The following is a 26,640-nucleotide window of genomic DNA, read 5'->3' as shown; positions in this document are numbered from 1 at the left end:
GAGTAACTATACTAGTTATAATAGGAAACAATTGTATCATCCCATGCTCACAAATCCATTTCCAATTTGTTTGAAAAGAGAAAATACTTCAACTGATTTCTAGAGAAAAAGAATGAGACTCTCCCAGGGCTCTGGTTGAGTACTTGCAAGCTCTGTCTATAAACTGAGCTAAGAAAGTGCCGAGTATTCTCAAACAGTATTGACAGACACTCAATTAAGAACGCTGCAGACCTAAACCCAAGGTACGTGCACGCATTCAGTGCCAAATCGTGACTTTAAAGGGCAAAACACTAGAGGTGGCTACTGCAAAGAAAAAGCTATTTCTAGGATGGTAAGATACATTAGAATTCACCAACTTTTTAAATGCAGTTCAGCTGTATACATACATTTACAGGATATTAACCCAATCTGTAACTCTTTTCAGCTCAAGGAACTGCCAGAAACAGATACAGGTGTATATCTTTAACATTACATAGGTACTTCTTCCACAAGCTTGTTCAGTCTTTCAAATTCAGGAGACTTTCTTGCATCTATACCATCTTTTGGCAAGAAGTACCTTATGTTTTATTACTCACTGAAAGAGCTCCTCCTTCCCCTTTGTTTCACCCTAGTTACACCATTAGCTTTGTTTAAAAGCCTATAGGTCTCATACTGGAAAAGACAGTTTGCATCATCCGCTCCTGCCAATCGTGATTCTGTAGAGCCCCTACATCCCCCTTTAGTTACTACGTTTGTACGTGGAAGAGCGTTCCTTTGTTCCCCACATGGAGATCATTCCACATAGACCAATCATCCCTGAAACCTTTCTCTGAACTTTTCTGGTCCTAGTTTTTAAGATGAGAACAAAATTGGACACAGGTCTGACAGGAGTTATACAGCAACAAAGGTGTTTTCTGTTTTGCTCCTTATTCTTTTTCTAGTAACCCGTAATATTTGTAGGTTTTTTCCTTTACTGTTACTGAACAGTAAGATGATGTTTTCATAGTATGACTGTAACTCTTACTCCTCACTCAAAAGGAAGTGGTTATTTCACAATCTAGTGTTTTCTATAAAAACCAGGATTGTTTTTCCCAGAATCCCTTACACCACACACCGAATTTCACTCGGTATTTTATTTGTCCACACACACCATTTCATAAGTCCCTTCTGCAATAATTTAATCTGCTATCACCTCCACTACCTCTAGTAAAACAGTGTAAATATAAAGAGCTTTTTTTCAGGCAGTTGAAGAACCACAAACTTTGCTTTGTTAACACCAATTTCACACACACAAAAATGTTTTCAGCATACTAACCAGCATCTGTGAGCAAACAATCGATACTCAAGTAATTCTTTAGTCTACTATAATTCTCTATAATCTTGTATAAAGGGAATAAAATCCTAAAAAAAACCCTGAGTCAGTATTAATAAAAGGTACATATCAAAGTAAAGTCCTCTGAGCAAGGCGTGAGGCTGACAGCTATATTGTGATACATGTTTTCTCATCTGTCAAACAACAAAGCTTCCTCTATCAAATAGCAGCCCACTTGTTTTAAGGGTATTACCTGGGTAGGTGTAATGATAGGAACACCACCAACTATTTCTGTCCTGTAAGAGACTTGTTTCTTTCCACCTGGGCTTTCAGCTTGACGATTTGCATTATCCATTTGACAGAGAGGATCAGACTGCTTTGGTACCTGAAAGTGGAATATGATAATTAATGTACGTTTTATGAAGACCTCAAAAAAGCCCTAATCATCACTCCAGAATTTCTGTCCTCAGCAGGATTTAACCAATAATCTCTAATTGTAAAAGGCTAGACATAGCTTACACGCACATTTGTTGCAATGGCTACGCTTCAGTTCTCAAAAGAAAACCGGTGCCGATGAAGACATTTCACCAGGCGTCTTGAAATCTAAAAGCCAATTCCCAGCTTTGCCATAAGCACTATACTTTGTCTTCAAGAAACACTGCTAGTGTGTAGAACTGGTTCTTTACTTTTCACTTGATTCAGTTTTAGTAGTAAGCGCTTTAGACTGGAGACATCCCAGCACCTGTAGAGCTAGCACAGGCAGAGCATAAACACAGGGCTACACTGAGACTTCTGTCAAATAGGATGCCTTACCAGAAATTTGCACTTACACTCCAATATTTGACATGAAGACTCCCTACTGCCTCCATTAATCCTACATACATTGCTAAATTCTGTCCAAAATGACCCTAACTACCTATTTCTAACCATCATTAACTGTTAGATAATTCTCTCAAATGTGCAACTGAAGCAATCAAAACATCACAGGAATTTAATTTCCTCAATAAATGTTTACTCAAATTTCTGAGTTTGTGCAAGTAGTAAACAAAAAAAGCAGCACTAACTGGCTACCTAAAACATTTTCATTTATAATCTCCTTTTACCTCTAATATTAATACAGTAAATTTGAAGTGACTTCAACAAGAAGAGATCAAGGGTCTCACACCAAAAATATCCTAATCAGCACCCTATTGGATATTTACATAGGACATTCAAATTACTTCAGAAAGAAGGGGCATGCAAATTTGTCTTCACACACTGAATTACCACCCAAGACCATGGCGCATTCAAAACTTGAAATTGAACTCATCCATAAAGTAGTTTTGTTTTTGTCTAGTTTGCTGTGATCCTAGTTCCTATGCCCAGGACTGCTTACTTTAAAAAAAACAACACACAAACAACCACATCAGCTTGCAAAGTAGTGCAAACAGTCCCGAGAGCACAAATTCCTCCTGGGCCAGCGAAGGTGGCACTCAGCAGCTTGCTCAGCTGCGGCGTCAGGCTCATTCTCCCACTTCCATCCTCCCCTCAGCCTTGCACAAGGCCCAGCTTTGCTAGCACAGGTGAAAGGTGACCCCCGTCACAGACAGGCCTGGCACTGAAGGGCAAGACATTCGCCTAGTGCATGCGGATCATGGGCCTCAGACTTTCAAGAGAAGGGGCCTGTCGCTACAAGCTTTATGGGTAAGTGCTTGAGCCAACAACTCCTACTTAAAATGTTACAGACCAAACCTACAACCACCACCTGATACAAATGTACAAACAGTACTCAAGCAGGTACACAATGTGCTGGTCTGCAAAGGTTCGGAGTTATTTTGAAATTATCAGCACTCAGTACTAAAAAAATGCAATGAATCTTGGAGCATTACAGTGAGTAATGCTTATATGAAAATTAATAACCGAATTATCTTCATTGATTAAATAATTAGCCATACTAAATAACCTCTGAACAGATTAACAGTTCAAAGCCTTGTTCCTTCAAAGACAAAAAAATACTAATGACTTCACCAGCCATTTAGAATGCAAGTTAAACATGTGACTAACATCTTCCAGACTAGATTCTAATTTGATGCAATTAAATTTTTTATTCATTCTATTTCTTGACCTGGAAACAATTCAAGCCTGGCTGCGGTGCATCCTCCTTGTGAAAAATCCAAGTAAGAAGGCTTTGCATTTCTGGATTTTTTTTATTTATTAGTAGTTGTAATGGTTTTATAACTCCAAAGAAAAGGCTACATTAAAACAACGCAAACAACTCATGAAAGCATCCTTAGATAACCTAAAACCGAGAAAGTTATCGACAATAAATATGAATGTGCACACCCATGCTCAGAACCCCAAAGGGTAATGCCTCTCAAAACAGCTATATCATCGCTTCCCCAAAACTGGAGAGAAAACAAACCCTTAACTTCTGCCTCCTGAAAAGACTGAAGTAATACGTGGGGTTTTCCAGTATGTGATAAAAAGCTGTCCTGGTACAAACCACAGAAGTAATTTAACACTCATCAGAAGAATGCATTAATGGCTCTTTCAATGGATGCCACCTAAAATCAGGAGAGCACCTTTGGAACATGGCATGTTGTCTTTGCTCATTATTTTAGCAATACTTTACAAAATACAAACTTTTGACACCAGCCAAATGTATGTGTATCTCTTCATTGCTTGCAAGTGTCTTCTGGATATCTCAATTAATATTAAATGTGTATGGTTAATTTTAAATTACTAGAAACAATCATATGCTTTAATGAAAGCATCACATTTTTGGCCAATTTCCAAAGCAAAAAGTAAAATAAACTCAAGTTTAGGGCAAGCTCTGTAGGGTTTCTCCAAGTCTTGGAAAGCCAAACCAAGACTAGTTTGTAGAGATACCAGGACTACTCTAGTAAAAAAACTGGAGGCAAGGTTAAGCATCTTGAGACAGTCACCACTTGAAAGCATTGCTAAGTATCAACTAAACCACTTACTGTGATTTTGGTAGCTTTGTTCAGAACATTTACCCATTCAACTAGGTCCTGCTGATCATTGGCTTGTAGAAAGTATTTTCTCATCCCTGCATTCATAACTGTTAAAAACCATTATGAAAAGTTAACAACATTGACATTTAAGAGCAAACTTAACACCATCATAGAAAGATTTGATTTCAGATGGAAAATCCAGTTTAAGTATTTAAGCTGTCTGCTACATTTCTTTTTAGAAAATCATCTTAAGACACATACACACACTTGACAGGCTTATTTAATTCTTTAAAAAAGCTTTTTTTTTTAAGCTTTCCACTTAAAACAGCACCTTACAGAAATTGTTAAATGAATTTTATGACACAAAAATAAAGCCTTGAATTTTAACAGGATTTTCTACAGCTCAATTTCCCCTTTTCTCAATTTCCCCAAGCAACAGAGTTTTATACCTGGGGATTTCTACAATTTCTCCTTTTAATCTTCTGAGCAGTATCTGCCATCCTTTGCAACCAATTCATTAACATGATTATGATCAATGATTTTTTAGCAAAACAGATTTGTGGAAAAAATCAGTATACTAAGTATAGAATGCTCAGGACCAAAGAACTTTAAAATAGCCAGACCATAAAACTTTATTTTACTTCAGTGACTTGGCAGAGAAAGCATATTTTCAGTAAGTTCATATATCTACCCCACAACACCTAGCATACCTTTACCCAAAAAAGACAAAAATATTGTTTCTATGTAAGAGTCAAAATAATCACAGCTAGTTTTCTCAAATTCTAAGAATTTATCTTGAAATTAGTTTTAAGGTGAACAGTGACTAAACCCTTCCTAGAAGTTCGAAGCACTGCTGCTAAAGTCCGAACAGATTTTGCTGCTCTACCTCTAACATTACAGTTCTTCAGGTCCTCACTAACAGCAAACACATACTAAAAACAGGTAACTTTGTACTCTTCAATCTTTCACCCCAAAGTGAATGGTTTGAAGCAAACACTATTAGAAGCAAATATAAATTCAAAATACAGAACTGTATAATAGGGTGACTGAAACAACAGCTCCTGGTATTTAAAAAACAAAAATGTAAATGTTTCTTCTAAGAAGTATCAAAACGATTTTAAATAAATCAGAAATACTAAAAGCTTTCAGCCAGCATCTTTGATCTTTTTATCTATCTATCTTTTTATCATCTAAGGCTTTTTAGAGCTGGCCCAATGTCAAGAGCAACTTTACAACTGGTAAAGACAAACACCTCTACACATGCATGTGCAGAAGAATCTGTAGATGGCACCGAACTGACACACTAGGCACTAGTCTAGAATCCTTGAGGCCTTACACACAGGGGTGATTTACCAAGTGTTTCACAAGCTCCAACACAGAAACTGCACAAATCTGCTGGAGCTGCCTTCTCCAGGCCTGTACAACACTGCACATGGCAAAGGACACCTTAACTAACTGTCAGAAAACCTTCAGGCATTTTCAGTACCTTCATCTGAGCTAAAACTCTTACATGAACGCAGCCATAAATAACGTTTATTCATAAACAGAGCAGAGGCTGATTCCTGTCTCTAACACATTTTGTGTATGCCAATTATTTGAAAAAATATCTGGAATTATGGTAAATTCTGGACAAATTACTTACAAGAAAAATATAAAAAGAGACTGACCATAAGGGGCTTTTATGATTACCTAAAGTTTATTCAAGTTTAAGTATCAATAACCCTAGAAGGTATCCCAAGCAATTTCTCTCTCTTTGGTACAGCAACAGAGGCTGAAATTTAACATCAGAGCATTGGCTGACAGTATTTTTAGATCAACCAGATCAACTCTTTTATCAGTAATGCAGATTAAAATAGTTAAATTACTTGTCTTCATAGCTGACAGGCATGCCATGTTTCTGAAAACACCCATCATTTTTCATTAACTTACTAATGCCTCAAATTTCACGTCTGAAAAACTGTTGTCAGTTACTCCTCATTAAGCTGCAATATGAAAAGTCACAAAATATCCTTATGAAGAAACCAGCATACTAAAAAAAAGTAATACAAGCTTTGTAACAGAATTGCAGAACATCATCTTTGTTACAAATTTCTGAAGAATATACTTTATGCACATGCTGCACACAAGAACTTACCAAAACAGAATTCTGCCTTTGGCCTTAGCTTAGTTGCATCGCTAACCTAGTAGGGAAATTAAGACTGTAAATATCACTGTGCATACAAAATATATATCAGCTATCACATTTTTTTCTTTCATGTAGCTAAATCCAAAGATTAGCAGCATAGTAAGCCTGTTAGGTATAAAAATATACAGATAGAACAAAAAATACTATATAAAATTCAATTCAAGATGTGCAACCTATGGTTGCTTAAGCCGTATGTTCCTGTTCCTTAAGTTTAAGGATTCATTACCAGACAGATTTTGAAAACTGAACGCATAACAATTCTACTTGCATTTTGAAGTTCTACATCTCAACTGAACTAAAAATTCAAGCTCATTTTGTAGTGACAAGGACATTGGTTGTATTTTGTTCACTAACATAAAAAGAGTAATAGCCACTTTTCTTCAGCAGTCTCTAAAATGTTGCAGTGCTGGGGCAGGAAAGTAGTAGATGTTCTGTTGTGAGAGGTGCTGACATTTTTACATTATAGAGCACTTCTATCAAGGGCAGGGTAGAAGGCAGGCAACATCTCACATCAAAACCCTTTTTTTGGCCAGAAAAACCCCACAGGTACTGCACAACTAGAACTATGGAAAGTTAGGCAGAACATCTGCACAGGAGGCCCACGTGAGCTGCCTTCAAAGGTGCACACAGGTGCAAAGGCAATGGGGACCACCCCTGTTCCCATTAAAAGTCAGATGCAAGATTTCAGATTTCTTAAGGTGACAACTGTGAGGTTTGGAGCAAAGTAAGCACAGGAGGAGGAAACCAGGAAGGACATAAGCAGGTCTCCATAGGCATTTTCGTACTCATGATATAACTGGCATCAATGGTGTATTTTACAAGAATACAAAAATACCAAAAAGGGTGGGAAGATGCAGTACGACAAGAAAAGCAAAGGAAGGATGAGAAATGAGCAGAAAGATAGGGAGGTCAATTATTTTTCTCCATTTCTTTGTTAATGTGGTATATGCTACAAATTTAACCATGAAGACTTTCTTACTTCAGTTTTCTGTCAGACATATTTGGAAGTGAGTGTATAGAGTATAACAAACGGGGCATTTTGTAGAAATTGTTCTATTCTATTTAAAACCATAATTACTTGCAAACTAGCACACCCAGAGACTTATCTTCCACTTTATAAATGATGTGTCTTTTCCTCAAGACTATTTGGAATTCAAAGACTTACAAAGAACTGAAAGATACAGTTCAGAAATATTAATTCTATGCAGCACGAAGACCTGCCATTTGAAATCACAAAACAAACCTAGAAAACACGATAATTAGTCTGTTCTTATTTTAACCTGATACTATAGAAGCATTCGTATCACTTCTCTAAAACTCACAAGCAGCACATTCCCATGCCCTACATAGTGGGCATTTAAGATTGTCTAAAGTTGAGGCCCTCAGAAAAGGCCCTTGGCAGTTACCACCGAAAAATTAACAAGTGTCTTACATTATTATCTTACCTTTGAAATATAGGTAAGTTTAATGACTCCAACAGGTGGAGATCCAGAAGGAAGATTCTGAAACAAATCGTATGTTACAAAGTGAAACTAATTTATTCTTATATCACAGTGTTTATGCATAAAAAGCAAATAATTCCACAAACAACAAGAAAATTCTACTTGTTTTTATAGACAATACACAATGTATGTTTGAAACCGGATCTAAACTACTTGTTTATTATACACACATCTGTTAATCAACTAAAAACAGAAAGACTGCTAGAAACAATACAAATAGTGATTGTTTCAGAGGTTTATACTAGAGGAAAAAGGATTTTTGCAGGTCTGCATCCAGGAAATCCGGAAAGAATACTTTTTCCTTAACAGATGTTTGTGTTTTATGTATTTTGACCAGGGCAGACTGAAGGAACAAGAAGTGACATTCATGTATTACGTCAGATACTTCAAAGGCCATGTCACGTATTTCCAAAATGGATGGAAAAATCATAGTCTTTTCATATTAAAGTTACTGCAGGGAAAGGCCATGACACTTAGTTTACAATCTCTATTACAAAGTTCCCTAAAATATATTTACAATCCAAAAAGGAGCTGTCCATTGTTTTTATATCTTGCTTAACATACTAGTCTTAACATTTATATTACTGTCCACAATTAGCAGCCTAGAAATACAAGTTAAAGAACTGAGCTTCATAAAACACTTAACTTTTATTAACTGTTTCTAATGAAACAGTCTTCCTAATTTCATGCCTTTGAATAGAGCATCGTTTTCCATATGCTTTTTTCCATTACAATTTTTACTTTCAGAATGACCCCTTACGTTACAGTATCATTCTTCCCACTACAGGCCTCCCTGGAGACCATACTGCATCTGCTTGCTGATCCTTTCCCCAGCTAAAGCGCTCTCCATTACACCATAGTGCCTTATGAACTTCTACATCACAAAGAAAAGCCTAATGCTACCCACAAGATCAGACAGGCAAAGAATTGCTTTATATTGCATTCATATTTCAAAGGTAAGAAGTAGGTTAGCTTTACTAGAGACTGGTAACACTGAAATTAAAGTCTGCCCATCCTGCCCAAATAAATAGATTTTACTTTATCAGCACAATTTTGATCCCAGCATACATCAGTTTTATAATCTTTATATTAGGATAATAATGTGTTGTTAATGATGGACTTAAACTATTTCTTTGAACAGATGAACTGATGTTCACAAATACAAATAGAGCACTTTATCAGCAACAAAGGGCCCAGTGAAGTTTTGTACATACTGTAGACTCATCCTATAGGAAGTTTCATCACTTCAAGGATTAAGAACGGTCTCCACATAGTGGCTTTACAAAAACCCTGTTGTTCTTCAAAACTAAAGCAGCAGACCACGAAAATCAAGAACTTTCAACTTGCCTCTTGCAAGGCATGCTTTCATTTGTGCATGAATGCTAACATCAGAAAAAAATAAGGAAGTCTAAACTAAAGACTCTAAGAGATATGCACTCCAAATGTCATTAGTCTTAAAACTTCTGAATAATTGCAATTTCTACAGCATTTCAAGTTTTGCCCACATGCCCTGGTTATATCACAGGAGAAACTGAAAAACAGAATTGCTTTGTATCACTCATCGAGATCAAACGTTTGAAGTCTCTTACTTCCAGAAATGGTCTTTTTTCTCCTCTTCAAAAACTGCTAAATGCTTCAGTCACAAGTCACTTTCATCAAGCTGCACATAGTTCAATTTTTTTCATTGGTTCCTTTGAACACTAGACTTGTACAGCATTTTAACTCTGGGCTCCCCAGCAGAGCAGTACATGAAAATTCTTCTGGCAGACAATTGTCAGCTGACCTAGATCCTATGCTTTCACTGTCTTTGTACCCAAACCGTAAGCAGTTATCTGTTCTCCCCTTTGCTAGAAAACACACTGATGTGTGTACAATGTGAAAGCAGCTTTTATACAAAGCACACTCACTTTATTCCTATACCACTCATGCTGTATTGAAATGGCAAGCATCGTTAGAAATTGCTTTTCAGTGACTGATTCTGTTGAGGCAAAATAATATGAAACAGCTAACTGACCCACGCAATGCCACAGAAACGAAATCCCTCCATGTAAGGTTAAAGGTGAATTAGAAGACCTGTGTAGTGAAACTAGCATTTGATCTGGCTCACCTGGTTATATTATATAGCACTACCTAGTACCTGCAAGAACTTGTAATGCACACTCACAACACTTAATAGAAAATATAGCGCATCATGATTCAAAAACTAATGACCGATTTATAAGTGGGATCAAATTCAGATTCCCATCTGATCCCTAAACCTCCTCACAATACTTAGATTCTATATATTGGCAATTCACTGATGTTCAGGTTGCTTTTAATGTTTTACTATTAAGTGCAATGGATAATGTTTTAAATAGAATACGAACTCTATTTTTTCCTTTAGAAGACTGCTCATATCAGCAAAGAAGAAACACTGATTTACAATTATCTCACTTATATAAATAATTTTTTCCCCTGGCTTCCAGGTCCATAAACTAATACTAAATCCCATTTTTCTTAAGTAAATTTGTTCAAAAAACATCTGAAAGTGGAAATTGACAGGAGCCAGGGAACTATTGCCAAGAACATCTCACCTGTGGGTTATCCATGTACCACACCAGACTGTCTTCTCGTGTGTCCAGAATGAAGTACCGCCGCAGAAACTTGCCACTATTCTCATTTTCTTCAATATCTAAGAAACCACAAATGCGATTCTGACGATCCACATAAGGCATTTCTGACCCTGAACATCACACTGCAGAACAAGAAGCACAGAAGTTAAGCAAAGTTCCTTGTTACTAATTTTAAGACTGCTCCGTGCCTACCCACAACATTTTGAGCAGTTTCAACCAGTAGCTTAAATAAGTTTCTACAGAAGACTGAGGCATAGCTGTTTCCCCCCACTACCACCACTGAACTTTTAGCTAGGTCTTTCTTACTACTTTGAAGCATATACTTACGATACCTGATACCCTAAGTGCAAAGATACAAGTGGTAAATAGTAGATGAGCACCAAGACTAGCTTGTACAAGATCACTAAAGAATAATCAAAGAATCTCCCTCGCAACTTGCGCAAAGTTAAAATAATGCTAGGTTTATACTTCCTTCTTTGACATTGCCTTTCATGGTCAAAAAAGGATCTTTGTCAGCAACTCTACTGTCCAACGTGATTTTTCACATTTTGCTTAAGCAAATTCAACAAAAAGGCTTTTAGAAACATTGTTCACATTTTTCTTTTCTCCTACAAAAAAGCACTTCATGTCCAACAATATCTAAGAGCAGACACCTTTTCATCTTTATACATTAAATAGCCAAATTGAAGTTGTATGCGCAGCAGAGATGTGAACAAACTTGCTAGTCCAAAACTGAAATCCTAAATATCCATGTGGTACTAAGTTTGAGGCTGGCAGGCTTTTTTAAATCTTGGGTTTAGGGATATTTTTTTTTTGCCTTCTTTTGTTTTGCTTTAATAAATGAAGAACTGTACTGCTGACCACCTATACCCACTTTGCCTGCTTCACCTTTTATGGTTCTGTCTTAGTGCAGGCTATTGCATCATTATTGTTTTTTTTTTTGCTTCCCTTTATTTTATGGGACATTCATTTTACCTTAAGAGCCAGCCTTGTAAGACCAAAGACAAATCTGCATGCTCATCTAAAAATGGCAATAAACATGATTTTAAGTATGAACAAAATCAGGTCGATGCTGATCTTTCCAGAGCAGGAAAGAAACAATTCAGTCTTCTTTATGCTTTGTTACAAAACTCAGAAATAGTACATATCCAAAAATATTAACATGAGACATAGAAGGTTTAAGCACTTCATACTTGCTCTTTCTGTAACATCTTCCAGCTTTCACTGTGTAATATGGAAGCTTTTTTAATATTTCTTGAAGTTGCTTACCTTTACTATTTCCTTAAAGTTATTTGATTTAAATATAGTTATATACACACACAAAATGAGGCAGACCCCTGACAACCATCTGTAGCTAGCTGTTGATAAATCACAGTAAAACCTGATATATGGTTACACTTTAAAGTGTTTATTTTGGGGAAGCACATATACAGGTAAGCCTACATTTATTTTTGGGGGTCACATATTCAAACAGGTATATATAAGCTTGTATTTACAGCTGTAATTTTACATGATTAGAATATTAGTCAAATTTTGCTTCAATCACTTTGAGAAACATTTTTTTTTAAAATTATCCTTATTTTGATACCATACTAGAAGAATTTCTAGTAAACAGTTTTAAGCCATTTAGCTCAATCTGTAAAATAACTAACTGTTTTTGTGCCCAACGCCAAACTAATTCTCTGGTGCAAACCTAAGTCTGATTCATTAAGTCTGGCATGAGAGACCAGATCTAACAATCTCAATTCAGCAGCATTTGCAAAAAAATGAAGAGATTGCAATATCGTAGTGATGACAGACTATTTAAAATGTTATTTTTTTTTTAAATATAAGAGACTAAGTTATAAAGTTAAATGCATTTGTGTGTATAACAACATTAACACACTTTTGTTTGGGGTGCAAGATATTTTCTATATAGCTACAAGGACTTTAATGTAAATAAGCCTTCCATTGACCAATTTGGTTTTCTTTCTGCCTCCAAAGGTAAGTCTCCATATTTAAGTTATACAACAATGGTTTAAATCTTCAAAAACATACATTTGTTCCTCAATAAAGTAACAAAATTTACTAAGGCAACCTAAATTTTACTATTATGTTCCTCAAAATTTAAATATCACAGATCTAAGACAAGTTCTGTAACGAAGTTACAGAGCAAAACCAAACACTTGAGTACTCTTAAGACAATGTCATAATCATAACAAACATTCATCAGTAATTCACATGCTGACTCTTGGGATCACTTTACACTGAAACAACATCTCACTATAAACACATCTGCAGCTAGGGGCAAGCTTAAGAGTAGTTGTTCTCTAAATTATACCTCTAAGTTAGCAGAACTCTGCATCACCCACACCTTGTTTTCATTTAAATGAACATATAAGCTGTCATTTACCAGTATTGTCTTAAATTGTGCCAGGTGGTCCCTCAATAAAATATACAGCCCTTCTGGGACTCCACTTTATTTTAATATCAACAGTTTATGAAGCCCAGAAAAGCTTTGTGCCTTAAAAAAAGCAAATACTGGTGGCTGGTTTCCTGTCTGAGCAGGCTTAAGCTGTGCTCTCTGCAGATGTGAAGAAAATGAAACAAGGAAAACTTGTTTTTGAAACAAGATACAAATTGATTAAGAATCCTTGAATAAACCCAACTGACTTCTCAACACACTTTTCCCCCTATAGAAGAATGTTTCAAAAAACCTTTTAAGAAAAATGGAGAATACTCATAATGCTCCATTATGACCATACAATTAGCTAAAGCTGAACTACTCCAATACTTTTAATTTTTTTCTCCCAGGGCAAAAGACAAAACTCAGCAGCTTTCTCTTATTTGTCAATAAATCAACTTTCATAGGAAAAGAAAAATCCCTCAATTCATACAGATTTTCTATTTCCAAGTACTACTAGTTAATTTCTAGCCTACAAAATGATATTATTTACAGTTCCTTTGTCCTCTGATGAAAACACAGGATAAACTATCACTAATTTAAAACTTACATTGTGTGACTACTGTTTTCTTCACATTAGTTCAAAATTTCTCATGGGCTTACTGACCTCCACCAGAGCAATGCTCTTAGAATAACAGATAAAAAATTCTTTATTATAAAATTGAAATCAAACAAAATCATCCAACTGGTTTTTCCCGTTTTAAAAGTCTGCTTCCACCATATTACACCCTGGCAAGATTCCACCATAAATTAATACCAATTCTATTCATCATTGATTAATGAACCACAATTTGTAGTGCACATTAAAAAAAATATCAATTTGTGCCTTTCTTCCAGTTACTAAAGCAACTGAACGCACACAACAAAACCACCACCACGATACCCTTCCTGGTAACTCCAGACAGACCAGAACAGCAACCATGACAGAATTACCACATTACTTCTAAAGATTCATAAAAAGAACTGCAGAATTCCAACATCAATTCCACAATGTAGAAGATGTGGCTGAAAGGCCACCAGCCTAACAATTCACTAGAACCTCAACTTAAAATTGTCTTCAGAATATGGATCTTGCCTTCCAGAAATATGATTTACTTTTCATTATTATTTCAGATTATTATAAAAAAATCTCTAACTCTGTACATTTTATAACTCTATTACATGCAGACTTGGTGATTTTCTACAGCAGAATCTGCAGCACAATCTAATAACTCTTCTTCCCACTTTTAGAATCAAATATTATAAAAAGATTACAAGCTCTTAAGAGAGAAAAACTGAAGGCATCAAACCTGTAACAGATCACATACAACTGCATTTTATTTTGCCTTCCTTCCCCGGGGGGGACGGCGCGGGGCAGGAGAGGGAGGAGACAGGTCAATGACATAGCGCTACTTCAGAAAATTTACCCCCATGGCCCATTTCCTTTTGGTTCTTGCCATAATCCCCCAGAAGCTAAAATATTTTTGAAAACCTGTTTTGTGGCAATATTGATACTCGTATGTAAGAATTCAGAAAACTCTCAGCTCCTTAAAATTTCCTCTTGGAGGGCTGTGTTACAATCCAAACAAGAGGTCTCACTTATTTTTGAAGTCTTGCATCCTTCTTTCCAGTGGCAACGTACTAATTTAAGTAGGTACATACCTCATCAGCCCAGCTTCTCTCGTATTTCCCCTCTCACCGCTCTTTTCCTCTGAGGTATACCATATACCAACATTCCTCAACATTTATATCACAAACCGAAAGCTGCCTGGCCTCCCAGCCACCACTATAAATAATAACAACAACAACAAAATCACAGATCAGTCTCCCAGTCTATAACTGTAAATGCATGACTGCACAACTAGAACCTGCAGAAGCACACAAGCATCTTGTTTTCACCATCTGTAACAGATTGCTTAAACTCTCCTACATTAATTTCTATTTTTGGTTTCACAGCAGCACCTGTTCTTGAGTTCACCTCTTCTACAGTTTGGTTGCAGCCTTCATGACTTCAAGTTCAAAGTCTATACAACACTACTAGAGTGGTATGCAAGGCAATGTATATGTGTGGTGTTATATTTCTACAGCCCAACCTCTCCTTTGACAGAATGTTTGATTTCCACAAGTAGGCATAAACCACAGACCGCCGCCTTACTAGAGAAAGTAGAATTTCTTATGAATAAAAGGACTATGCAATAGGCTTTGCACTGTCCATGTGAAAGCCTGATTAAGAAATCCAGCAAGATAAGCACTTCTCCTTAATACCTTTTAGCTTTATTTTACATGTGTTTTCCCCAAGTTTTGTGTATAATCTATTATCATTCTTATTTCTTTAAACTAACACTTCTACTTCCTGCTCTATTAGTGTATGGACAGTTTAAACCTTGGATTTAACTTACCACAGGAGATGACTTTGGGGTTCTTTTCCTATTAGTAAGGAGATTAAGAAACATACATTACCTACTTACTCATCTCGATGAAACAGTGAACAACATTCATAAAGCTACACTTGATAAATATAAAATGATGCTATGAGTCATGCCCATACCTCCTCCCCACCCCCGTTTTTAAGCTCTACTAATAACACTAGCTCCATCGCCACAAAGGGAGTGTAGGCAGCATCCCCAGCGAGCTCCAGTCTTTTCCGCAGTTCCAGGGACAACTTCATTACTGAGTGCTCTTGGCTTTTGCCTAGGCAATTACTATCAGCTTCCTGTTGTAAATCAGCTCCTCTCCAGTTGGTTGTCTCTTTTGCTGGCCATTTACTCCATTTACTGATTCCCAAGGGTAAGGGATGAGTTCAGAGTTCAGACTGTCCTGCTTATACTGTAGAGGACCCAGCAATGAAAACCTTCCTTCTTGCATACGTGCAAGACAGCAAGCAAAGGCGGTGGGGTGGGGGGAACCCCTACTCTGACACAACAAGTTCAGAACAGTGTCTGAAAATAAGTCACATAAATCTTTTAAGGAAGTTTGAACAACTTTCCTATTTTCAACACTTTGAAAACCTTCCAGTAGAGGCAGAACACCATACAGATAATTTAAACCGAGCAGATTAAACTCTGCTCATCTTTCATAAACCCCTTAAAAGCCACAATTTCCTAAGTACCCAAAACGTGACAGAAAAACCCTAATCCAGGAGCTAGACAGATTACTTGGGTATGATTCTGATGACAACCAGTAAGATAATTTAGGATTGACTGTTTTAAAATTACATGTTGAGCTTTTCTGTTTCCCAAAGAACCTTCACTAATTCATTTTTGTTCTGGAGGGCACATGCATGCTTCTGTTGAACAGAGAAGACACGACTACAATTTGCTAGAAGGGTACGAAGCTATTAGTAATATTTTAACTACATGTACAAATAAGAACAGGAAGTCTCCAGAATATGCTGCTCCCTAAATTTAGATTCCTCCTCTAAAGCAGTCAAGCAAAAGGAAAAAAGCAGATCCAAAAGGCCACTATTCACCTGGAAGAGAATTCCTAAGCATAAGCAGTTAATCTTTGAAATTAAAAAAAAATCTGAAAATAGCAGCAGTAGCATCGACCTCTCCTATGCCTGAACAAGCTACAAGGCATCTCAAACAACACATCCCTCCCCCAGCACTTAATCCAACTTCCAACCAGGCCACAATAGACAAGAATCATTTGCATTGATGAATCATCCAACAACACAGCAGTCTTATCTTGCATTTAAGTCTTACTCAGTCAACATTCTGTCTTCAAAATGCATCTGATCTGCTGTTTTCCAGGAAGACTTGTTAAATCAGGGTAACTAGACCATTCCCTTCCTTTCCAGTGTACCTCAGCAAGTCAAATGACTATAATTTTATTCCATACTATCTACTAAAGTACTACAGCATTAATCCCAGGTGTTTTCAACATCCATATATAATCAACACTTATTAAAATATACATTTTACAACCAAAATGCAAAGCACGCACCCTCTCTCAGTACAGATTGAATCAGGCAAAACCTGCTACACCTCAAGACCCTTGGTATAATAGTATGTGGAAGAGCGACAGTTTGCTCAAACTGACATGTGAAACAACTGAGATGAAGTTAACCACAAAAGATGCATGCAATTAAAGAACACAGACCACCACCTGCCTGCCTCTTTCCCTGCTACACTGGCAATTAAGGTTTTCCACAGCCATTCTGGTCTTCCTCCCAACTCCAGACACACTGCTGACCAGAAAAGCACAATCATTCACCACGGACAACACCACCAATCCACGCATAAGCTCTTCTAGGCTAAACTGCAGTAATGTTACTTTTGTCTGGGTAAGAATTTCAGTATGTTTTAGGGTGAAGACTGGAGTTCTAAGGAAAATGTTTGGAAGTTACCTGAATCCATCATCCACTTGCCTACTTCAAATAGCAATCGATCTGTTCCATGATGGAACAGATTGGTACCTCCACAAAAACTTTTGCAGGGATTTCTGTAAGTGATGTTTCATGATCTTAGTATAGTGTTTTCCTCCATTTTAAGGTATTTACAATAGCAGCCAAAGGCTTTGGGATATGATGAAATGAGGAAATGCATTGTACAGGATACAAAATTCCTCTCTGTTACTGATCTCTTAAGACAGCCAAAACAAAAAGCTGCACCCATTAATCATTTTTTCCTAGCTAAAACAAGTATTTGAATTGTTCCTCTAAATACATTGAGCTAATACAAATAAAAGGAAGCATTCTGTGCAATGAGGCCAAGATACTCTTGAAATTCACCTATTAATAACTTATGAGTGATGACTCGCCTAGAAAGAAATATAGCAAAATCACAAAGTTAAAAGACAGTGAAAGAATATGTTCAATAACACTAAGTTTTTACAACAGTCAGAAGTACAGTTTTCATCACTTCACATAAAGTCTAGGTAACATGAAGTTACTCAAAATGAGACGTAACCAGAGACTAGTACAACAGAGGAAAACAAAATATAGTTATACTAATTCACTTTAACTTATCTCATACAATCCTCAAAACAATTTTTAAAAGCTTATTGATGTCAGTTAGACTAGTTAAAATGCTTAATAATGCAGATTCAGAGTTGATTTTTTACAATTATTTTTCAGGTTACTATGGGCCTTCTCAATTTTAAGTGCTCTATGTAAAACTCCAAATATGGCATATTAGGTTCTTGTTCTTGAAAATGCTTACATGCATTGGTCTATAGATTTTTCCCCATTAATGACACCTAAACCAAATTAAAAATTAAGAAATAAGCACATTACTTATTAGGATTACTTATCATTACTAGTTACTCATTACTAAAAAAGCTGTTTAATTTCAATCCCTAGTAACTGTTCCATCTAGGGCAGCCACTCCAAGAACTCCAATTCCACACACTGCCAGCTGTTTCAAACTCAACCCAAATTTGCCCTTTCATATTTGAAGACTAGAGTCTCAAAAGCATCCCAATGACTTTGTAGCACAAAGATTATCCCCATCAAACCACAAATTCTGGTGAAGCTTATTTGACCTCATGAAGTTCAATACAAAAAGGTGAGGCTATTTAAAAAAAAAAAAAAAACAAACAGCTTGCCATTTTTGAGCCAGTGTTGCTGATTTTCACTGTAAACCCTTGGTACAAACTCACCAGCACAAACACAGACCCTCCTCCTGTGAAGTACGCAAAAACAAAAATCAAAAGGCCAGGTGCTTAGGAAATTAACAAGTTGAAAATATCTTCTTCAGTTTTCGCAGAGTATTGTTACATTGTTAAAGAAATACCAGCATGTACATACCAGAGTGTTAAATTAATTTTGAAATTACTGCTTAAAAATTATCTGCCTCAGTAGCACCAAAACATTGTGCTGAAAACACTGGGGAGAAACCAGAGGGCAACTTCAGAGAGTATTGCAGGAGTAAAAGATTACTTTTCACATATAGATCCAAAGACAAGTTCCAAATTTAAATGCAAGAATACCATACTCAGACTAATTCCATTAAACTGTACATATTTAAGACACTCTAAAGCCAGCTCTAAACAACTGAATACCTGTGAATTGTGATTTCACATTACTTACGTCTACCAGTAGCACAGCATATTACAGGCCATCTGCACACAAGTTTGAAACAACATTTAATAATTTTGTCTACAGTGAGCTCAGAACAACACCACTAACACCAGTTTACTGCACAGCTGTTCTGCACTGACACTGGTGCTTCCCAAAACACAAATTACAACGCATATGGAGAATAACCATGCTCCACCTACAGAGTAATCCCAGGACTACCAGGAAGTCTTCAGGCTCATGGCACTTTGGAAGATTACTGCCTGACCTATACACAGCAAAACTGGGGGGGGGGGGCGGGGGGAGGAAATCAAATCACAAGTCTTGTGTATGTGCAACAACACGCCTGGAAATCCTGAACTTATCCGGAGTATGCAACAGACTGGTTTTCAACCTATTGTACTACAGCCTTCCCCCAACAAGGGAACAAATGGACCTCCCTAAGAAATCCTGCTTCTCCACCCAAAAAAATCAAGGCAACAGCATAAAATAGCAAAACAGTATAAAAAAGTGACAGCACCTACAGTGAACTTGATTAAGGAAAAAAGTTAATTAGAAAATAAATATCCCAAGCCTGAAGTCCCGAATAAGCAGGAACGTACCTGAAGCCAGAACATCCTTGAAGCACTGCTACCTAACTTTGCAGCCCTAGTGCACATACAGGCACTGAGTCTACTAGCTACAGAAATAACTTGCCAGATGAATTATTAGTACAGCCTAAGCTTCCCCTTGTTATTATAAGCCTCCCTAAAGAGTTAACCAATTTATTTAACGACATCTTTTGAAGTGCAGTTTTAAGAGGACTGTTCGCTCTTGCAACAAACCTGACATGTAACTGTTTTAGTGCTTAACAGAAGAACACTTAATTAAATCACTAGTCTGAACAAGTTCAAATACATTTTCTTGGACATGGGATGTAAATGCGGTGGGTACCAAAGCACCCACGGAGAGCATACACATCAAAACAATTACATATTAAGCTAATGAATTTATCACTTGTCAGTAATACAGAGACTGTTCCTGGGAGTGCTGACGCTTAGCAATAAAAACACATTTGCAAAGCTTTAGAATTGTTGTCTAGTCTATGTTTTCAGTTTACAGCAGTGACAATACCATCTCATATTTCCACCAGAAAGATCCAAAGTACTTTTAGCTCTATAAAGTTATAAAGACCCTGCTCTTTAAAAGTGCATGCAAATTCTTTTCCCCATTGGGGAAGTGGGAAGGTAGAGAAGCTATCTTCTCTAAACCTCTTTCACATGAAAAGTCAATAAATCAGAGTGAATTTTAAGAGATTCTGAATATCATGCCAACAGAAAGAATTAACAAAACTCACAGCTAAAACATTGGGAGGTAATGGTTACCTAGAATTAAAAGCGTTTTCCAAAGAACAGTCGACAGAAGAACAGAGACAGCTTTGCCACTGTTCCCTGTGTGGCAGTATCATAATAGAAAAAGATCTGCCTGGTTCATTCAGGTATCCTAAGCGTTGTTTTTTTATGCTTTGTTAAACAAAGGAAGCAATGCGGTGCTCCTTAAAGTTTTAAGGACTTGCTTTCTTTAACTGGTCCAAGACATCTCCAGTGAAAACTTCCACCCCCACCCCCTTATTTTTTTGATTTTACTCCTTCAGCCTGGAGCTCATCCCCAGCTTTTAACTTTGGCAGTCTCCTCAGCCTCTCCCACCCAGCACAATGGAGCTCTATGTGGCACATTAGTACTGCACCTGAACACATCAAAACCTGACTGACATACCCTTGCAACACTTCTGCGATGCAGAGAGCCACCAGATGCAGGAGCAGTTTCAGTAGAAGAGCGGAGGGACAGAGAAGCAGCTTGTCCCAGGCCACACAGGAAGCTTTTGGCAACACAGTGAGCTGAACCTGTTTCCCAAGTTCCACAGCAGCAACCTCACCATTGAACCACCTTTCTTCTACATAAAATACCTGAAACTATTCAGATTTTCAATGCAAAGGCGTATGTTTAAACCTGAAAACTGTTTATAAACTGTTGAATGCCACAAATGTCTACCAGACCTGCAACTCCCTTACTCGTGCAGATAACATCTGTTAAAAGTAAGTGGCTCAGAGTTCTGCACCAGAAAGCTTAATAAGTTCCTTCTCCAAGATTAAAGAAACACCTACACATTCTAGATGCTTCTGCAAGTCCCTGGAGGGAGAAAATGCTGCTTAGTGCTGAGACAATGAACCAAGCTTCCTTCCTCAACAGCAACAAGCCCCTGCTACTTTACCTAGCACTAAGAGGAAAGTGTTATTTATAGAATTGAGCCATATACGAATACGTATCTACGTGTCTCTAAAAGATAGACTACAACATGTATCAAGATTACCTTAGACTCAGAAATTTTCAAAGTCCTAATTTGAGACATGAGTGTAAGAGCAGAAAAAATTTTGAAACAGGTCAGTTATATCTCCCATTCCAATCCATTACAGTCATTCCGTGCATTAAAGTGTAACTTCAAAACCTGAACTTGAACCATACTTGTACTCTGACCTCTTCAGCTGGCAATTTTTTTAAAGCACCTACGTTATTTCTACATGTCAGATAAGCTCACTGGAATTTTGATATTTATGTTTCTTATATAATTTTATAGAGCATTGGAAGCAACGCTTCCAGCCATGTTTTATTTCATTTAGACTCAAAAACAAAGGAATATGTGTACTGACTGTTGTATTTCTTGGATCATTTGTTTCCTGGTGACATCTACAAAACTCTCCCCGCTTTGTGTTTTAGGCTAAAGCCAGTTACCTAAATTCCCATGGTTTGGCACTGAATTTACTATCCTGTATTTTCATGCAATTATACCACTGCACAAAGGTTTATTTGGCTCCAAATCCCAGTAAGTATTTTCTAAGAATGTTTCTACTGTTCATAATTATCAGGAAAAGAAGAACAAAAGCAATAAACCATCTTGCAAGAACCATCTTGCTCTTGTATCACAAGCCATTGTTTAGACAAACACCAACGTACAGCAGGATACAAGAAAGCGCACAGCACAGCATGCGAGGAAACCTCTCATAACATGCACTCACCAGTGGTGCTGGTTTGCTGCATTTTGAAGGAACTACATTTACTACGATAACTGTCAGCTTAAATAACCAGGAACACTTAGTAATAAAGACATGGATGGAATTCTAAATCTACTAAAATAGATAAGAATTTTGCAGGCCTGGCAGTTTGGGCTATGTCCAACACTACACTGGAGACTGTATTACAAGTAGAGATCCGTTCACATTTCAGTAATGCCCTCAAGTTCTTTCTAATCTGTTACAGTCAATAAAAACTGACTTTTGCACTTCCCCTCTTCTACACTAACTCTCTAACATACAAGTCAGCCTTTATTATTTCTGCCAATATAGCTCCCTTGTCTTCTGAAATAAGCCACAGCTACCTGAAAAAAACAAGGCCTTTTCCTGCATTCATGTCTTTTCCTTACATACGCAACTTCCATATTCCCCAGGTGCGTGCTTGTCTTCTGTCACTCAGTTACTAGTCCTGAGGAAGAATAAATACAGGGGGAGAGGACAAAAAGGAAACTCACTAAGATGCTTCCTATTTTCTTTGTACACTGGTTCTTCTTTGTCTATTCTCTAATTTACATGAAAGCATCTGCTCCTCTGAAAACACTTAAACACTGCAATATGCCTGGCAGTGACCTACTGTGCATCTTTTTATTTCTGCCCTTGAAATGCATAGCTATACAATGCAACATAAGGCCAATCATAGATATAAAACACAGAAAGAGCTTAAGAAAATAGATTCCATCTTCACAATTTACTAACTAGAAAATAATTTTTCTACACTAACCAAATAAAAATTGCATTTTTAATAACTGCAAAAAGAACAGAAGAGTCACAGAGTTCTATTTTTTTATGTGAAGCTCTCTCCAGCAGTCTAGTTATTTGGTGATATCTGTGATATACAAAACCCCTTGTATTATCTCTTGAATTATCACTTTTTCCAACATCAGTGCTTATTTATGCCTGAATTAAAAGGCTCTCCTCCAAATATCAACCAGGCTAAGATTCTCTACTATGAGAGATTTCAGCCCACTTTTAACACTTACTCATGTGACAAACAGGAAAACAGCACTTCTACACTTCTCTGCTTTACCTACCCGACAAGTTTATGTATTGTCACCTGTGTGACTCGAGTGAAAACAACCAGAAGTTGGAGACAAGACTGAAGGGACTCTTCCAAACTCCCTGTTAAAACTTACTAGAATGCAGTGAGCGTCCTGTGAATTTATCCAGCATGGAGCCTCATGAGAACTAAAGAAATCATCTTCTACATAACTGGATGCATAAGACCTTCTCAAGGACTACTGAAATTGCTTTAAAGTTGCACCTGTAAGTCAGCTGTGAAATAAATTGATACAAGACTATCATACTTCCTAACTACTTTCAAATCAGAAGTACTAAAAATCCCCATCCTTAAAAGTGCAGTTTAGTAAATTCATTAACACAGAGCAACTCATCATAGTGCAATCTGCCAAAGTTGCCAGGCACAACTCCATCTCAGTAAAGATTGTGTTTGTGCTGCATCATAATGAACACAGCCCAAGCATAAAAAGGAAGTGGACAAATAAAGAAAAAAAAAACAACAAAAAACAAACTCTGCTGGATTCAACAGTAGGAAGCTATTCCTAGAACCTTATAGGCCCAAACTGTAAGATCAAATATGGCTCTGTCTTCCAGTGTCATGTGTGGGATTATGGAACAGGAAGAGAACAGAAAAATGTACCTTTAGACATTATGGCCTCTTTTAGTAAAGTAAGCAATTTGTCAGAAGGCAACAAAAAGCTGATGCCATTCAGCTTACTATATGCAGGAATGCCTAGTAACCTCTTTAAAAGTATTATGCTTTTGTAAGAATGTGAAGCATGGAGAGATCTAGCTCTTAAGCATCTAAAAAACCAGTCATTCTTTCTCTCAGCTTTACTCAGATAAGCAACAGAATTTTGCTCAAGTATAATTCACAATGTTCAGCCTTAACAAATTAATAACCACTTCCCGCTTCCCCACTTGATGATAAACTGTTCTTTTTCCTTCTTTGTTAACTTAGTACACTGGTTGGTAAAAGTTAGACTTTTTTTTTCCCCCGAAGGCCCCAAAACAGGAGCCTGCTCCCCAAAAAGTAACTGCAGTCCTCTTGAGGTTACTTTGCAAACATTTTAAGCAATAATATAATGCCTTTTATGAAGGTTACACATTAGTTACAGCTAAGGGAACTGCACAATACATACAGTATTTAAGTCTGTGTTAAGTCAGTAGCAAGTCAAATGCCTATCTGGAATTTTACATGTGTTAAAACTGCCCAATATGACAATATTGGTTACAGTTTAACATTCATTTATAGCCAAGTTACCCATTTAAAGACACTTTGCTTCAGTAAATAGCCAGCCCAGGTTACAACTCGGCTACAACACAACGCGGAGGCGCAGGCTTGCATTACTAGCACAGGCAACAGCTTTCCAAAACAGCCCTCCTCAGAACTAGCGCCTTCGGAAGCCGAAAACAAAGTAGCCACTAAATGCTGGCTGTCCCGAGCACACTCAGCTCTCCTTGAAGCTGTAGCCTGGGATTTCAACACCGAAGGCGAGCAGCAGCGAGGCCCGGGCCCGGCCGAGCGGGCGGGTGCCGGGGAGCCCACACCCGCCCAGGCACCATCACTGCAGGCTCGGCCCAGATAAGATCGCTCCTTCCCAGCATGCCCACGGACCGAAGTTGAGAAGGAGAGGTGAGGGGGGGGGGGGGGGGCAGAAATATTACGGGTAATGAGATCATCATCTTACCTCTGGGGATGTAACAGAGCCTTGACGGCGTTAGCAGCGCAATTATGGCACGGCCTCCTATGCGCTGCCCCCGAGGTGAAACACGGAGAGAGCCACCCCCCACCCCACCCCCCCGCTAAGGCGGCGGCTTCGAGGGAAAACCGAAGGGGAGAAACGGGAGCGGGACGAGGGAAGGGGAAGGCACGAAGCGGTTAGGGCCGAGGAGCTACACAACTGCAGAGGCGCCGAGGGCACAGGACAGTCCCCTGCCCGGCCGAACAGCAGGCGAGCGCGGAAGGAAGAGCATCAACCGGGCGCCTTCCCCATGGGGCCGGGCCGGGCCGCCCCGCCGCCTCAGCCCCCGGCCCCGCCTCAGCGCCCCCGCCCCGGGCCGAGGCACTTACTGGAGTCCAGGGCAGTCCGGGAGCCCCCTGAGGGGAGCCGGGCCGGGCGGGGCCCCGCCGCCTCCTGCCGCGCTCCCGGCCCGAGGCGGCGCGGCGGGCAGCGCTGTCTCCTCCCGCTCCCTCCGAAGAAACTTCGCCGCCGCCACCGACCGCGGCGACACCGCCGAGCCCCCCGCCGCGCACGCGCCGCAGCCCCACCCCCTGGGCGGCGCGGGGTACGGAGCCTTCTGGGATCTGTAGTGCGGCGGGGCGGCGCAAGGCCTGACGGGAGTTGTAGTGCGGGCGGGGCCCGGCGGGCGGCCCGGCTGCGGCGGGGGCGGGGGCGGCGGCGGGCGGTGCGCGGCGCCTCAGGCAGGGCAGCCCCGGCCCCCGGCCCCTGCACCTCTGAACGTGCCGCTGGTTTGATTTTAATATTAATTAAATTCAGTGGAGAGGGAGCAGCATTAAGGGTTTGGACCCGTGGAGGTTTTTCCCCTAGGCTTCTCACAGGCGGCTTGTCACCTCAGGTGCTACCTCAGAGCTTTTGGTGTCAGTCACCGTGGCCCTGGGGGCAAATAACGATTTCCAGTAGTATTTAACCAGTTTTAATAAGCAGTTAACTCTCTTCTGGGCGCATACTAAATTTATACTGAAACACTTAAGTGTTTTCTGAAATAATAATGTATTTTTTTCCCCCTGGCTTAACGCAGTGATATCTCTAAAAATAGAAATCATTTGAACTCAGCCATTGCCTGTAAATACATCTTTTGTTTCGGGCTGGCATTTAACAGCCATACTTCACAGCGAAACAAAAGCTGTAATCAGGGCACAACAATAAAAGCTGAAGTCAGCCGCAAACAATGCCCCGCCATTCCCATGGCAACTTTTCCCTATCCATCCCTGGCTGGGTCACGCGCCTTGCAGCTGCACCAGCCAGAAGCTTTCCAATATGGACTTCATTCACAATTATTCATACATTTTCTTTCACGATTTTCACTTAACAGTGCTCTACTGGAGTTAATGTCAGACAACTAACAGTAGCCAGCACCGTGTCCCTCGCCCGCTGACGTTTCTGGTGCTGACAGGACTATGGTGGCTGCAGGATGCGGCCTGCCACTGCCCTGCACGCGGAAGGGCCCTTCGCACAATCGGTTTGCACTTCTTGCCACCAGAAGGCCTTGTGATCAAAAGCAGTTTCATAAGACACGTGCAGAAGGTGCCGTAATGAAAACTAGGGCAGTCTGCAGTCTGATAGATCTTAACTTTCAAATACTTTCTCCAGCCTCCCAAACGTGGTTTGGATAACCATGCGTTGTGATAATAGGACTCAGGAAAGGAAAAAAAGATAACTACATTTAAAAGGGGAAATATATTTGACTGGAATGAAGGTGCAAACCTCGTATTGTAGTTTACCGTCATTCCCATCGTGGAGGACTGCTGCAACCTTCCTTTTGAGATAGCCTAATTCTTCCCATGTT

General features: G+C 38.8%; 1 protein-coding gene across 8 annotated transcripts in view; it reads right to left on the bottom strand.

Moving 5' to 3' along the window:
• Nucleotides 1-25,347, bottom strand: part of PLEKHA1 (pleckstrin homology domain containing A1) — a 37,656-nt gene extending 12,309 nt beyond the window's left edge. For 3 of the 8 annotated variants that reach the window (XM_040606226.1, XM_040606229.1, XM_040606232.1), the window contains exons 1-6: nt 25,184-25,347; nt 10,506-10,666; nt 7,876-7,932; nt 6,380-6,425; nt 4,255-4,352; nt 1,545-1,676 (exon numbers count right to left, since the gene is read on the bottom strand). In XM_040606226.1, the coding sequence (XP_040462160.1) occupies nt 1,545-1,676; nt 4,255-4,352; nt 6,380-6,425; nt 7,876-7,932; nt 10,506-10,646 (474 nt within the window). In that variant the 5' untranslated portion in view covers nt 10,647-10,666; nt 25,184-25,347. Of the gene's footprint in view, nt 1-1,544; nt 1,677-4,254; nt 4,353-6,379; nt 6,426-7,875; nt 7,933-10,505; nt 10,667-24,800; nt 25,090-25,183 lie in introns of those variants that run through there. The other 5 variants (XM_040606231.1, XM_040606233.1, XM_040606228.1 and 2 more) reach the window with 4 other exon arrangements.
• Between the last annotated feature and the right edge of the window lie 1,293 nt (nt 25,348-26,640).

Source organism: Falco naumanni, chromosome 9, assembly GCF_017639655.2.
Source record: "Falco naumanni isolate bFalNau1 chromosome 9, bFalNau1.pat, whole genome shotgun sequence".
Lineage (NCBI taxonomy): Eukaryota > Metazoa > Chordata > Aves > Falconiformes > Falconidae > Falco > Falco naumanni.
Note: the sequence above shows the minus strand (reverse complement) of the source record. Positions and strands in the feature narration are given on the sequence as shown.